At 40.9% G+C, this 16,174-nt stretch overlaps 1 protein-coding gene across 2 annotated transcripts in view; it reads left to right on the top strand.

The window, feature by feature from the left end:
- DNAJC16 (DnaJ heat shock protein family (Hsp40) member C16) overlaps window positions 1-16,174 on the top strand; it is a 212,770-nt gene that overhangs the window by 83,211 nt on the left and 113,385 nt on the right. For both annotated transcript variants that reach the window (XM_085604155.1, XM_085604150.1), the window contains exons 2-4: window positions 2,436-2,620; window positions 7,292-7,358; window positions 10,571-10,904. In XM_085604155.1, the coding sequence (XP_085460281.1) occupies window positions 2,454-2,620; window positions 7,292-7,358; window positions 10,571-10,904 (568 nt within the window). In that variant the 5' untranslated portion in view covers window positions 2,436-2,453. The remainder of the gene's footprint in view (window positions 1-2,435; window positions 2,621-7,291; window positions 7,359-10,570; window positions 10,905-16,174) is intronic.

Genomic DNA, 16,174 nt, shown 5'->3' with positions numbered 1-16,174 from the left:
TCAAAAATAAACTTGCATGGGTTTTTAGCACGTTTCAACCTGATTGTGATATGCACTGGTTTTCTTACGCATACGTTTTGGTACTACCCACCCAGAACTTTTTAGTGTAGATCAGGCTTTTTGGAGGGAATTGAGATTTGGTGACCAGTTGCCCTGCTTGCCATCCAGAGAGAGCAAGATTACTTCTGATAGGCCCCTCATCCAAATTTAAAAAGCAGGTTAGAAACCTATGATGTTAAAGTTATGTCTGGACAGTTAGCCTGGAAGTGGCTTTATAATTAACATTTGTAACATCCATTTCTAAGTTTATCTGGGGTACTTCTTGACTACCACTCCCATTCCCATCCTTGTGGTCCTTATATCCATTCCCTGTAGGTTTCACTTGTGATTTACTGTGGTTTAAAATGTTGGGCCTTTTGTGAGATACTCATGTCACCATTGCCTTTTAATATCACTTCAAGTCTACTCAAGTTACTACCCACTGGCCAATGTGTGAGCCAAGGTCTTTGGGTTTAGCCATCTGCAACTTTCACACATCAGTTAGAAGCCCAGATGTTTTTCAACTAACAGCAGTCTACACAACCAGTCAAAGGTTGATACCTTCTTCCCCAAAATACTTTAGATTCTTATGAATGCCAACTGTAAATGTCTTCCAATTTGCTCTTGGAATCTGTATTTAGCTGCGGTCAGCTCAGTTTCCTAATAACAGGTTCCTTCATGCATTCATATCTAGTTCTGTTGCTGTCATTCATAACAGATTAATTCCTCAGGCTAAGTTCACTAGAGGAAGACTTCTCAGTAAAGCTGCTGGTTTAGCCGTCTCTTTTAACTTTGTCATGGCACATGGGAAGAATCACATCATTGGTAAGAGTGTAGTTGGGAATTAAGGTCTTGGGGATTTGAGATTGCTGGTGGTTGGTATCCTGAGTTGAAATTGTTTGCTGTTGTTTCCGGGCGTAACTTAGTAGTTTCTAGTTCTAGCTTCTTAAGTTCAAGAGAGCTGGTAAGCTTTTTCTCTTCCATCATCCTTTTTGCTTCAGGTCTTCATTGGTTACTCTGTATGTGTATCTTGCTCATTTAAAACAAAGATAATGAGGCATTATTTAATCTGAATAATACAGTCAGGTGCTGGGTCTGATATTTGTGGGCTCATTCACAGAGGCAGATATTGTGCACAGTTCTGTATATAGGACATACCCATGGCTTTTGCAATATTGAATCAGAACACCGTTAATAATTAATTGGGGCACCACAGAAGTCAAAAGGTTTTAAATTCAGTTTGTTTTATTTTATTGCTATTATTTTGTATTAATTTTTGATGAACGTTCTTATTGAATGTATAATCAAATTTTAGGCATTTACTTTTTATATTGTGATGTGAACTGATTGTACGGTTATGCCACTAGTAAATTTGGTAAAATAGAAAGGACTGAAGGCATTTTTTGTAATGTTTGTATTTACTACTGTGTTAGAAGTTCTGTGTGAGCTTATTCTGAGCATCAAATAGGCACAGTCGAATATGTAATCAAGGAAAAATTTGGTAATTCCAACCCATCATGTTTTGCCCACTGTGACACTCTAGACACAGTATAGACTTATACAAGTCAGGACTGACCCTGCTGCTCATGGAATTAGCCCTTAGAGAACTGCCAGAAGGGAATTCAAACAGCCCCATACCAATTTTGAGAGTTAAGGTGATTTGTACGCCACATAACATTTGCTGTATTGTGGCTTAATCCAACATATGCTTGTGATTATGCAAGCATTGTTTAGTAGAAAGTAAATATGTCCAATTCCTTTAGTGCACATAGTAATATTTATTGTTATGGGTATGATCTCATGACCAAAAGTTGTTCACAGTCAACCTTGTCCATATTAAGCATGATCAGCCAAATTTTCAACAGTCATTCTTCACATGTTTTGCCGTTTAAGATGGTTCGGAGGTCTAGCGCTTTCCCAAAGCATGAGGAACTTTAAAACAATGGGAAATCTGATTCTAATCTGAGGCGGAATCCTCAAGACATTTGTTTTCATCTTCTTCAAAATCACATTCTGACTACTATTTAAGCGCCAGGTCCCTAGATCATGTAGACTGGTCGATGGCCCAGATCCTACTGTAACTTAGTGGCTCCTAAACTGAAATGTAGCTTTTTGCTTTCTATCTTTGATTTTTTCTTTCTCTTTGCAAGAGAGATTCTGGTCTATGGCTCCTTCCTTGTCCATGGCGAAGACTGCCCTCCCCATGGTGTTGTGTGGCCTTCATATGGCTTCTATCTTTAGTGAGTGAAGGAGAGGCATCTCTGTGCATCATAGTGCTTGGTTTATATGTGTGTGTCCTACCTTTGTATATGTAACAGACCATGTTCTGAATAGCCTTCTCTACTAGACACAGGTGATGATTCGCTTGCTCTTATTTGTTTCCCTTTTCATTTCAGACACGAGGGGTGGACGACATGGGACTCAAGAAGCTGAGGCTTGTTTGGCAGTTTTTGATTGTTTTGATCTTGGCTTTAAAATACACATCTGCTGCAGATTTCGATCCATATCGTGTCCTAGGTGTGAGCAGGACCGCAAGTCAAGGGGACATTAAGAAAGCATATAAGAGACTTGCTCGTGAATGGTATGTACATTTTTTATAACATACATTTCAAAGAGATGAGTGAGCAAGAATTGAGATAATAAATACAGCGGTAAAAAAGGAATCCTTATAGTGGCTTCTAACTATTGGAACCCTAAGTAAAATAATGTTGGCAAATATTTGTTGTGCCACAGATTTAGCCGTTCCAGTCCTGGAACTCCCACTACTTTCACTAAATGTGTAAAGTGGTTTGCACTTTTCTGAATTATCTGCACAAATAGCTTCAAGAAAGAGGACCACACTTTTTAAGCTTCTGAAGTGTTGGATTTATTAATGTGAGTGAATCAGCTGGATGCATGTATTGCTTGAACCAACCATGAAAGACATGATACATTTGTGAGAGAGAATTACTGGAAGGAAAATACTTACAGAGAACTTGACTGTATGATTTCATATTGATTGATTGATTGTGTTTGCCATTTTTAATTTGGATACTATGATTATACATTGCTTTTGTTTCTCACACCTATATTAAAACCAATGACCTCTAAGTGCATATGGGCTTCCGAAAAAAGACTGTAGTTATCAAGTAATCACCTGACTGACTAAACAAATCTTTAGATTCTTTCTCAAAAGTTTAAGTTGGGCAGGCTTGTATTGCAGGATGACTAACTACCAAAGATCCGCTGAGCGAAAAACATGGAAGGGAATGGATGATACCAGTTCTTCAGGCAATAATTAGAGACTTTACACTGAATGCTTAAGTTTTTGAATTAAAACACCTATAGACTCCACAGCAAATTGGAAACTGAGCATATTTTCTTAGGCATGTAGATCGTTATTTGACACCTTCTCAACTCGCCACAGACTTTCCATTTTGTATTATGGCAATCCCAAGTGCAAGGGAGCTTGTCTACTCGCCTTTAAGCGTGGAAATGTTCTGACTGTGACTTCAAGGTTGGTGACGGGAAGAGAAGGCATATTAATGTTTTAACCAGATGTAGCATAATATCAGGGGTGTGGAATTTATTAAAATATCTACTTGTCCTGTAACAAAATCCACTTGTCCCATTGGTGCCATGTTGTGCAGCGACAATTTATGGCAGCAATCTCATTATATAAGAGCTCTTATATAGCCTCTTTGATTATGCCAGGGCTCATACCATAGTAGTGTTTGAATACTAGCAATCCCTTTTATGTTGCTACGTTTCCGCAGATCTACATACTGGAACTGAAGGTAGTGGTAAACAATAGTTCAAGGGCAGGAATGTCCTTTTGAGTCTGTGAGAACCTACTAGCTTGCATGTTTTAAGGGTTTTCAACAACTCTTCTCTAATCTTTTCCAATATTGAGAAATGTTGGAAATTTACTCCTGACATTGGCAGAAGCAAACCTTCTTCCAGAAATGGGAAAAAAGTGGTTGGAGGGAAAATAAACTTGCAAACACTCAGGTTTTCGCATGAGCAAATCTACACATGCATATTTGCTCATGCTAAAATGCAGTTCACAAATATTTTCTAGGAGTACTATCTCTTGCCCTACTGCTGTAAATTCTTGTGAATTCACGAAAGCCATATTGCTGCCCTTAATGCAAGGACATATAACAAGGGTGCACTTTTGAGACTTTCTTTAATAATTGGGCCCCTAAATTGGTCTGGCGTTAACCATGACCTTTTGTGTTTATTAATATTCTCTCTCTCTCTCTCTCTCTGTATCGGCTGGCTTCAAGGTGAGTGACAGCATTCTGCTCTTTCACAAGGAGCATATCAGCACACAAATTAGTTTTGTTCAGTGCCAGTAACTAATGTGGCAGTGTGATCTTTTTTGAGACCAGAAACAATTTTTGCTTTTGCCAATGTTTGTTATAATGGTGAGGGTCCCGCAGCTCTCACATCTATAAGGTTTTGCAAAAACCATGCCAACACAAGTCACGCATTGCCAAAACTAAAAAGCTGACCACCATTTCAGACCTATTGGCTTTGCCAGTGCTTGTTTATTTTTATGTTTCCCAAAATCTTATTGAAACTGGTTACACTGATTTTCTAATATGAATTTTTTGGGGGAAATACTAGCATGCATCAACACATTTTACTAAATGATGCTGCAAAGAACTGGTACCTGAAATTTTACAGTAGTTTAGCAAAAAAACATGTTTCCTACTTTAATTTTTTAGTAACATTTTATATTGAAAGCAAAGAATCCTTAATCTTGCTTTCAAGCTTCTGCAAATATTTGCATCTAATCAGAGAGCATTCTGGGAGCATTATGCATAGCCTAATATTGCTAAACTTTGAAACCGTTCGTACACATTTTTATACTGGAACCACTGTCAGTAGTGCAGTCAGCACTTGCATTTACTGAGCGCGCTCATTCTAATAATAAAGGCTTTCAATTAATGAACCATAAATACAAGTTTGAACAGCATTAACATATGCACACAAATATTAACTTACCTGCAGGCAGTGCCCTTCCCTGATCCTTAATGGGGTACTGCAAACTGGCAGCCAAAGGGTTTGTGCTGCAGGGGGTTGGGCCTGCTTCCAATATAAAATGTTACTAAAAAATGAAAGTAGGAAACCTGTTTTTTTGCTAAACTGCTGTAAGATTTCAGGTACCATTTCTTTGCAGCATCATTTAGTAAAATATGTTGATGCATGCTAGTATTTCCCCAAAATATTCATATTAGAAAATCAGTGTAACCAGTTTCAATAAGATTTTGGGAAACATAAAAATAAACAAGCATTGGCAAAGTCAATAGGTCTGAAATGGTGGTCAGCTTTTTAGTTTTGGCAATGCGTGACTTGTGTTGGCATGGTTTTTGTAAAACCTTATAGATGTGAGAGCTGCGGGACCCTCACCATTATAACAAACATTGGCAAAAGCAAAAATAGTTTCTGGTCTCAAAAAAGATCACACTGCCACATTAGTTACTGGCACTGAACAAAACTAATGTGTGTGCTGATATGCTCCTTGTGAAAGAACAGAATGCTGTCATTCACCTTGAAGCCACCTGATACAGAGAGAGAGAGAGAGAGAGAGAATTTTAATAAACACAAAAGGTCACGGTTAACGCCAGACCAATTTAGGGGCCCAATTATTAAAGAAAGTCTCAAAAGTGCACCCTTGTTATATGTCTTTGCATTAAGGGCAGCAATATGGCTTTCGTGAATTCACAAGAATTTACAGCAGTAGGGCAAGAGATAGTACTCCTAGAAAATATTTGTGAACTGCATTTTAGCATGAGCAAATATGCATGTGTAGATTTGCTCATGCGAAAACCTGAGTGTTTGCAAGTTTATTTTCCCTCCAACCACTTTTTTCCCATTTCTGGAAGAAGGTTTGCTTCTGCCATTGTCAGGAGTAAATTTCCAACATTTCTCAATATTGGAAAAGATTAGAAGAGTTGTTGAAAACCCTTAAAACATGCAAGCTAGTAGGTTCTCACAGACTCAAAAGGACATTCCAACTCTTGAACTATTGTTTACCACTACCTTCAGTTCCAGTATGTAGATCTGCGGAAACGTAGCAACATAAAGGGATTGCTAGTATTCAAACACTACTATGGTATGAGCCCTGGCATAATCAAAGAGGCTATATAAGAGCTCTTATATAATGAGATTGCTGCCATAAATTGTCGCCACACAACATGGTACCAATGGGACAAGTGGATTTTGTTACAAGACAAGTAGATTTATGAAGCAACCTGCCCCATGGACAAGTAGATATTTTAATAAATTCCACACCCCTGTAATACCATTTTAATGTATGTCTGTGGTCACTGCGAAAAGGGTCCAGGGAATTCCATCCCTGTGCTGTGCAACATGGTACCATTCTAGCCTTTGCCTCTGCCTCTTGTAGGGATCCCACCTTAGCAAGTCAGTAGTTGTAGCTGGGGCTCATGCTTGAAGCATCACCTTGGAAGGCTTAGACTTAACCTCTTCAGTGCCCATGACGAGATAGTCTCGTCATGGAGCACGGTTGCGCTGTGCCCATGACGAGACTATCTCGTCATGAACCCCACCCACTAGTGCAACGCCCGGCACAGGAGGGGGAAAGGGCGTGGCACTGAAGGGGTTAAGAAAGGGCAGGACTTTGTGCCTGGTACTGAGCTAAGCACTCCATAATGGAATTGCAGAACTGTAGGCTTGACTTCACCTTGGAATGACTGGGCTTGGGAGTGGACTGCAGGCTTATAGTTCCAGGTCAGAATGGCGCAGCACATGACTGAGATACAAGCCTGGGACTGGGATGTCCAGGAATAGAGCTGAGGTCTTTGGTTTGATTTCCTCGATCAAAAGGCAGCACTGCGGGTGAGGCATCAGGCATTGATCCCCACTGTGTAAGATCCCCATCTTGAAATAACTGGGCTCAGACTGAAGCACAGACTTATTGCACTACCGGGAAAGTCAGGACTTTGAGCTTCAGGCTAGGAAAGGCAGAAACAAGGACAAAGTGTCAACCATAGAGCAGTTTCTCGGTTTGGTTCAAGATTGAGTGTACATCTTACAACTCCATCTTTCAAAGGGTGCACTCTGCCATGAACATCAGGCATGGAAGTGCCAATACATGGGCCTTCAAGAAATGTTCTTGTACTTCTTCCTTCTTTGACCTGGTCAGCCACCAATTATTTTGTCGCGCACAGTTGCTAAATTCCTTAATCTTGTCTGTCTTTCCGAGTGACAGTTTTAGTCTAAAATCTTTGTGTTTATGCAGGCATCCAGATAAAAACAAGAACGCAGGAGCAGAAGACAAGTTTATCCAAGTCAGCAAAGCATATGAGGTATTTATGAAGTGGCTTTAAATCCTTGCCTGTTGTGATATAACTTTTTTCCCATTAAGGCATGAAGATATTCAAAATAAAAGCTGTTAAACGGTACACAAACAACATTGTAATATGTTTAAGGATGTCTGGGATTGGGCAACCGTCCGATTGAGGAGGTAGGGAATCTGCCTTTGTCTCTCCACCCTCTGTGTATGTATATGTATACATATATATATATAAAATCTATATAGAGCGGGAGGGATAGAGATATATTAGATATCTATGACCTTTAATAGTGTGGTAGTGCTCAAGGTTAGCTGCTTTGAGGTAAATAACCAGGTTGGAACAAATGACTAATTCTTTGCACCCACACTTCGGTTACTTTGGAAATGGATCCATCCATCTTTTTCCTCATTCCTTTATGATTGTGTTGAACACGTTTGTACTTGTAAGGGATGATGGCAATGCACTTTAACCTTCTTTTCCAAAGCACCTGCTGCAAAGGATGTAGACTGTCGAAAAACAAAAGCCTTTCATCCACATTTACAAAGATGTGGTAACTTTGCAAGCTACCAACTCCCAGAAATGTTCCACTCCTGCTCAAAATAAGTTCTAAAATTCTTCTTTGTGTTTCTTATCCTAATTTGAGGATGAAATCTCAATGAATTGTGGGAGGAAATAGTTTTTAGGGTCTTATTGATGGCGTGTGTGTTGTCTTTCCAGAAGGAAGTCACGTGAGCAAGGGGATGATTGGTGACGTTGGTGTTGAGGCATGACTGATGATTGTGGCTTGATTGTTGTGTTAGGTCATGGTGCCACTTTATGGAGGGGAGGGGTGGGATTGAGTTTGGGTGTGTACCATTATGATATGTTGGGCTGTTTCTTAGACGGTGTTGGTGTAGACTTGCTCAGCGTGTGCATGGAGAGATATTGCTGAAGTGTGAACAATGATGTTGTGCGTGTGTCTGTTTGTCTGTCTGCCCACTCATGTTTGTGGGTTGAAGAGTGCTGTGAGGGCCTGCAGTGTGGGGCCTAATTGATAGACTGGGAACATTTACTGAGAAACAAATGCCACATACAGGTTTGTTGCCACTGCAGTGTGGCTCTCTAGCTGAGTACTTTAAGTGTACGGTGTCCAGTAAAGCAAAACAATAGATTACAGTTAAGTAAGTGTTGGCACAAGGTGCTCGCAAATCTGTTATTTTAAGAAGCAAAGCAGAGGGAAGAGAGGTTAAATAGTAGTCTTATTTTAAGTGCAAAGAGCTAAAATCACCAATGATGGTATAGGGGCTGGTAAGCACAGAAGCAGGTGGCTTTTTCTGTACGAGATGAAATGTTAAATGCAACTAACATGGAAATCACGGTTTTTGTGAAGAGTACTTATCCCAACTAATTACTTGCAGGCTCAGGAACATCAGACCAAGGCTGGTTAGCATTGGGGATTATTGTTCTTGAAGGACAGCAGCACATACATTAATTTGTGCACATAAGCAACCCCAGAACCAAAGAGAATATGAGCAGGAAACCCAAGGCAGAATTACTGTGGGTTTAAGACAACCAGATGTGTGTGAGGGCTAATTGGCAAACGCAAGTGATAATCAGACAGAAAGCAGCTTGGATAGGAAGCATGTAGCAGCAAACACCACATTCAAATACATAGGTAGACTCTCATAAAGTAAGCTGCGATAAAACGTTAAACTACTGCGCAAAGCAGATAGCAGACTTTGAAGCAACTTCTGAAAGGAGCAGCAAGGTTTGAGAAAAGAAAGACCAATCTCTGCCCAAAGTATTCACAAGAAACTAATCTGAGAGGGCGTGCAGCAGGATAATCTCAAGGGTGGCATACACCAAGCACAATCCACTGGTATGGAAATGTTTTGATACAGTTGCTGACTATGACCATCTGCTATAAGAACCTATAATAGTTACTACTAACAAAAAACAGTTCATTAGTATGGGCGCTGCTCAAGGACAGCAGGCCAGCCCAGTGCCCAATGCACAGAAGCAACAAACTTCTGGTCACTTCACAGGTTATGCCAATGCTCCATAGCACTGCAAGCAGCAAAGGGTACTCCTGTTTTAGGCGCATGAGAAAGTCTTTCAGAAGAACTCAAATTCTGATGTGTTGACTACAGAAGAGAGCCAAGTATGCAGAACCAAAGGCATAGATGCAGATTCTTAGACAAGCCCTAATATTGTTCTCTATTGTGCTTTAAATGATTGCTGTCAGTTGTCATGGCCAATATACTTCTAATTGATATAATTGTGAAGAAAGTGCCAAGTGTGAATTCTGCATGAATTCCATAGTGGGTGGTATCCAGCAGTTTGTGTCACGCTTCAACTTTGTCTAAGCAAATATTTCTGCACTGGTGCTGCGATATGAGGATCTGTGGTAGTACAATCCGTATTTAAAGGCTGTGCCGATAGTAACTGCTAGATGTTTATAAAAAAATTGGTTTCATATGGGAATTGCAATAGGTTCTGGTGTTCTACAGGACTGCTTTGCTGCAACGGGAGATGGACGTGATCCTGGTTCTCTGAGGGACTGTGTTACTCATAATTAAGTCATCAGAATACTCCGTTGCTCATTAGTTCTGATTCTTCTTTTTAGAATAAGGGGCGTGTTTTGACGAACTGGACTATTGTGGAGCACGTTTAGCTAAGGGACTGAGCTTGTCAAGGAGGATCTTGGAGTGGTGTTGGGTTGAGCTTCAATTTCAGATGGCCCGTTGTGAATGACATAGAGTAGCATGTTATAAACGGCTGAGTTTTGATTGTTGTGTGGGAATCCTCTATAAACATTTGATGGGAGAGAAGCTGGTGGAGTGCTAAATTGAGGAGAGAGCGGTAGGGTTCGGACATGTAGTGGGTGGCATCAAAATTATTTTCTGTTGACATGATGTGCATGGAGCTGTGAAAAGATACGTTTTAATGAGTGATCTATGGTTAGTGGCAATGTTATGAAACATCATTGTGAGGATGTGCATTGTTGATGCGTGTGGGTAAACACCGATGCATGTGGAATTATTGATAATAGCGGGGATAAGAAGTGGTAGGAGGAATTTTTAGAGAACGACTGGAGTTTTGCTCTTTTTCTTATTGCTTATTCACATGAAAAAAGTACGCAAGTACAAAAAAAACCTGAAAAATTTAAGTTAAGAAACAGAGAATAACATGTAAAATAAAAAAGAGATACCTTTTCTAACATTAGCCTTTGTCACCACTACCAGATTCTTTCAAATGAAGAGAAGCGAACAAACTTCGACAGATATGGAGATGTGGGCGAGAACCAGGGCTATCCCCAGCAGCAGCAGAGCCATCACTTCCGACACTTCCATGACAGTTTTTACTTTGACGAATCTTTCTTTCACTTTCCATTCAACTCGGAGAAGCGCGACTCATCGGATGAGAAATACCTGCTGCACTTCTCTCATTACATCAATGAGGTAGTGCCAGACAGCTTTAGGAAACCCTACCTCATCAAGATCACCTCTGACTGGTGCTTCAGCTGCATCCACATAGAACCTGTGTGGAAGGAAGTGGTTCAGGAACTGGAGGGCCTGGGTAAGGATTGGAAGGATTTTACTGAATGTGTTTATGTATGGGGTATTTGGGAGCATTTTGAAGGCACTATGGGTTTGGGACATCGCCTCCATTTACAGTATATTGTGTTGCTTACCCTTTTGAAACGTACAGTGTGGGGCTTCTTCAGGAGTTTCTATCTTTCCAGTGGGATTTCTCTTCCCTGCTACAGACAACTATCCAATTAGGGGATTTTAATGACACAAGCCCCCAGTGTCAATGTTTTCATGGAACAGCAGTTGATTCTAGAGATCAATGGGAAAGGCATTCTCATTTATCCATACCTTCTCAACATCTAACTTACTGCATCAGGAGTTTAAACATTGTTTTGGGGGTCAGGTGCTTATGACTGGCTTCGGTTCAAAGAGCCACCCCTGTAAAATTGGCTAGCCACCCTGTAATGTAGACTAACTCACCGGGAGGGCGTTATGCTTGTTCTTTCATCCTTAACCTGGTGTAACATATTATTAACGTGCATTTCTAGCAGGCATTTATAAAATAACTGGCTTGCCAGCAGGCAAATAAGACTGATTATGTGCCTTGTGTCACTATCTATTGCTTTCTTCGAGTCAGTGTGATATTGAATGCAGGTTAGTGCGAGATGGTCAGGTTTAGCCATTCAATAAAGATGCACCATGAACGGAAGATGATATTCCTCTCTGATTCCTCCAATCTCTGCCCCTCTGTTTGCTCGAACACCCTGGTGTTCTATAGAAATGTTTAGGTTAGGTCTCGTCTGAGACAGTGCATGAGCTGTTGCTTGCAACATCTTTAGTATAAACAAGCATTTTCAATGCAATAGGTCTCGCATTTGCGAGAGTTTAAGCTATTGGCATTGTAAATGACAATGCCTTTATTTGTGTTTTCAAAAGTGACACATATATAAAAGGCATTGTCATTTCTAATGGCGATGGCTCAAACTCTCGCAAATGCGAGACCACTTTCATAGTGGCCGCACCCCTTTCTTTAGATGCTGCTCACCGTATTCAGGTTACAGTGAGCAGCGTCTGAAGAAAGGGGTGCGGCCAACATTAAAGTGAAAGCGTGGTTTGTGGCGCTTTCACTTAAAAAAAGAAAGCTTTTTTCTGTAGCGTGGCTGCTTAAGTGAAAGCAAAAACAGCAAGTTTCTGTCACGCGGCCGCTGAAGTGAAAGCGGACTGTGCTGCAAATTAATGAAATAACAAGCGCGGCCGCTAAAGTGAAAGCGGACTGTGCTGCAAATTAATGAAATAACAAGCGCGGTCGCTAAAGTGAAAGCGGACCATGCTGCAAATTAAATAAATAAAGAAGCACGGGAGAAAAAGTGAAAGTGGACGTGTTGCAAATTTTTTTAAAAAAAATACAATAATAACAATGTCACAGCGGGCGGCGACGTCGTGGGTGCAATAGGGGAAGACCATTAAAGAATATAATGCTCATCGTCTAGATAAAGCAGACTGTGTAAGACCACAAGTAAAAAGTCAAGTTGTTATGGGAGGTTACAAATGCAGACAGGCTTTGCCAAGGATGGACTAGTAAGCCTATTCATGAATGAAAAGCAACGATTTTGAAAGGACTGTAACAGGAACCAATTGAAAAGATGAGGCAGAAATGAGCTGAGCTTTTATTCCATTCTTCAGTACACCATGCCTCGCAGAGCAGCACATGTTCTGCCCAGGCTCGACCTAAAAGGGCTAAGAGCCTGTCCATTACTCACCTTTGTTTAGCTTCTCTGTCACTCTCATTTCCTTGCTTCTCATTGATCAGCTACTGCAGGTTTCACTTCCTTATTTGTGTATTTGTCCTTTTGATGGAGCATTGATCAAGTAAACTTGATTAGTGTCTTTCCGCTGCTCATGCTCTGATCGAGGTGCTTTTTTTGTCCTTGTTTTTTTTTGTCGTTGGTGCTTTCATCGCTGTTGTTTCTTATTCAACGACGTTGCTTTATACTTCCCACCTCTTGTCCTCCACCCTTCCACGTCATTGCTTGCCTGTTGTTATTGCTCCTTTCCTGTCCCCCTCCCTGTCATTGCTTGCCCTATTCTCAACCCTGTCTCCCCCACTGTAGCTTGCCGCCTCACCCTTCTGCCAGAAAAAAGCGATAATGCAGCTAGTGCTGGATGAACCCTTGTGCTTTTTCCTCAACTTTTAGCCTTGCAGCAAACAAGCCATGCTGCTGTACAAAATGGCTCAAAACATTGGCAAAGCCTGTAGCTCTTGTAGGCGAGAGCTACTGGCTTTGCCAATGCTTGTCTTTATTTCCTTTCCTTTTAAGTATCGCTGACCAGCTCTCCCGCTGGCTACTCATATCAATAATGGTGATTTTATTTATGGCGGAAAAGAAGGTCTGCGCTCGTGACACATGGTACAGAAATCTTTACGTTGCTGCTGGCGAGCAGATCGTCCGCAGACCCGATTCTCAATTCTTGGTCTGCAGTGTAGGCTGAGATGGAATACAGTGGGTGATCCTAAACTTGCTATCACTGTCAATTAATAGGCTAAGATGGCATGTTCAAGATGGCATGTTCAAGAGGGTATTGTCCTGATAGCGAAAACAGAGTTCTAGGTTTGGCAAGTCCATACCATATAGTGGAAGAAGTGGGGGGCGTGTCTGGGCAGTGGTGGCAACCAGCACTTTTCTTGCATACTGACAATGGGAAAACAGATAATAGACAGGTGTGCAATTAGGAGTTAGAAGTTGGGTGTGCCTAGGAAGTCAATGGTACACACGGAGGGGTGTTCAAAGGTGTCTCTAACACTGATGAGTGTGATAGATGTAAGCAGATTAGATACATTGGTTTCTTGTATAGCACATTTAGCAACATTTAGGATGCCTGTGAGTGGGTCAGTGAGTAACAAACTTTGTGGATGGAAACATTTTCTCTAAAACGTTTCTCTCTAATCAGACAGGGGAATTGCACTTTGTGGGTTGATCAGCTTATTGCCTAGGGGTACCCAAACTTGGTCCAGTGGGGTCCAATCCACTCCTGTGTTTCAGGATAAGCAGGGACTATATAAATGTGGCAAATCTAGATATGTTGTAGTTATATCTGGATATAGTGAAAATATGGCATAGACCTTGGAACTACTTTAAAAGAAAACGCCTGAATCTATATTTACAGATACGCTGTAATGTCTCGCTAACTTTAGCCAAATGTCTCCCATTCGAATACCAGTAGCATTGTGCTGTAGAGGTATCCAGCTGCATACCCTGTAGTACCGCTGCACTCCTATAAACAGCGTTTGCATACATATTAAGATGTACATTGAAGAAAATTATGAGAAAGTGGTTGCTGTGTGAGAGAAAGTAATTTGGGCTTGAGAATCTGGGCCTTTGACATGTTGTGATGTAACGTATGCACTTGTGCAGTTTACAACTATAAGGACAACAATGCAGTTTTGAGCCACTAACTGAAACAGGGTTATAAATTCTAAGATGCACATGTAAAAAGTCAGTGATGTTGCTTTGTGTGAATGCACGCTAAGCAGGGTTTTTCAATAACGGTACATAAGATCTTTGGCGGACAAAGGGTAGGGAAGGTGGGTAACGGTCATGAGGATCACGTTCTCCCTTCAGTCGCAGCCATCAGTGCCCCAGTCTCCAGATCCAGTTAGCTGCTTCCAGATCTTTGCTGAGTCTGTCTCTAGTTTCCTGATAAGGTCTTGCGAAAGAAGTGTTTTTTCTGCCCAGGAGATTCTTTAAATTGCACTGCCCTGTCAAGTTTCCCAGGTCCATATGTCATGGGCTGCTCCAATGCTGGATTTTTTGTTTGAATTTTGGGACTTGTAGTCTTGTTAATGCCATTATTAAAACAGATCTACAGGTCCCAGAATTCTGAGGAAAAAAAAGCCTGGACTCGATTAGCACATCAGGCATTGACCTGGGGAACTTGACAGCTACGACTGAGTTGTCTGTGGTGTAACATCTCACTTCTTGTCGCCCAGTTAACTCAAACCCTACTCGTTATTGACCTATAAGTGAAAACTATCTGTATACGAGTATTTCTTTGCCACTCCTTACCGAGAGCTGCGTTGTCACAAGGGACCTCTTGAGAGCAGGTCCTAAACATCAATCCAATAAAGACGACGCCGTGTGCGGTTCAAAGATTTATTTTAAACTGCCGTTATCAAACGCGTTTCAACTGCAAGCAGCCTTGTTGAAACGCGTTTGAAATAAATCTTTGAACCGCACGGCCTTGTCTTTATTGGATTGATATATATCAAATGCTCTGTCTCGTTGTGTTCTTCTCTGTCCCTCCCATGTTTTTTCTGACCCCTGTGTTGCTTCCTGCCATCTCTGTTACTCTTTCTTGCCTTGTGCATCTGTGATCCCGCCCCGCAGCTCTGTCTTGCCCTTTGATTCTCTGGCCCCATGTTGTTTCTGTCCCTTGTGTTGTTTCCCTCCCTACCTGCATCACCCTTTGTGCTTTCCTGCTCGCCCGTGTTCCCTGTTTTACATTTGTGCCATTCCCTGGCTATTCTTCTTTTTAGTTACTGCTCTAACTCTGATTAGTAACTTTAAAAAAAAAAAAACGCCCACCTCATTTTGTAGGTGCACTTATGCATGGTGTGCAGGTCTACAAAATAACACAGCCATCAGCATTACATTTTAAAATAAAAATTATTTAGCCATGCTGCACAGCTTCCGGGATGATATGCAACATGACAATTATCCATTGGCGAAGCCAAAACGTTTCAAAGGCGAGACCTATTGGTTTGTCCCCTGGACAGGTAGGCTAACCACCTGCAGCACAAACCCTTTAGCCGCAAATTACAGAACTAGAATATGGATCAGAGAAAGAGGACGGTCTGACACTCAGGCAAGGTTTGTTTATATATGTACAAGCTGTTTGAACTTGTATAGATGATTAATTGTTGCAAAAGTATTTGTTAGTGTGATCTGAGGAATTGCAGGCAGCTCAGCTTAATTAATTATAATGGTTCCATTATAAAAACGTGTACAAGTTTGCAATATTTAAATTTTTGATTGGTACGTATAATGTTCCCTGTATGCATGCAAATACACGCAGAAACATGAAAGCAAGATTAATGGTTGCCTTAAAAATGAAATGTACACAAAAAATGTTTAAAAAATGTTGAGCTGAACCATGGTGCGACTTTAAGTACCTTTTCTCTGAGGCGTCATTTAGAAAATGTGTTTGATACATATATGTATATGTGTGTGTGTGTGTGTGTGTGTGTGTGTGTATATATATATATATATATATATGTGTGTGTGTATATATATATTACCTACTGGCGGTCGCCAGTAG

The sequence above is a fragment of the Triturus cristatus genome, chromosome 1_2 (genome assembly GCF_964204655.1).
Source record: "Triturus cristatus chromosome 1_2, aTriCri1.1, whole genome shotgun sequence".
NCBI classification, from domain to species: Eukaryota; Metazoa; Chordata; class Amphibia; order Caudata; family Salamandridae; genus Triturus; species Triturus cristatus.
The sequence above is the reverse complement of the archived record's forward strand: the minus strand, read 5'-3'. Positions and strand labels throughout refer to the sequence as shown.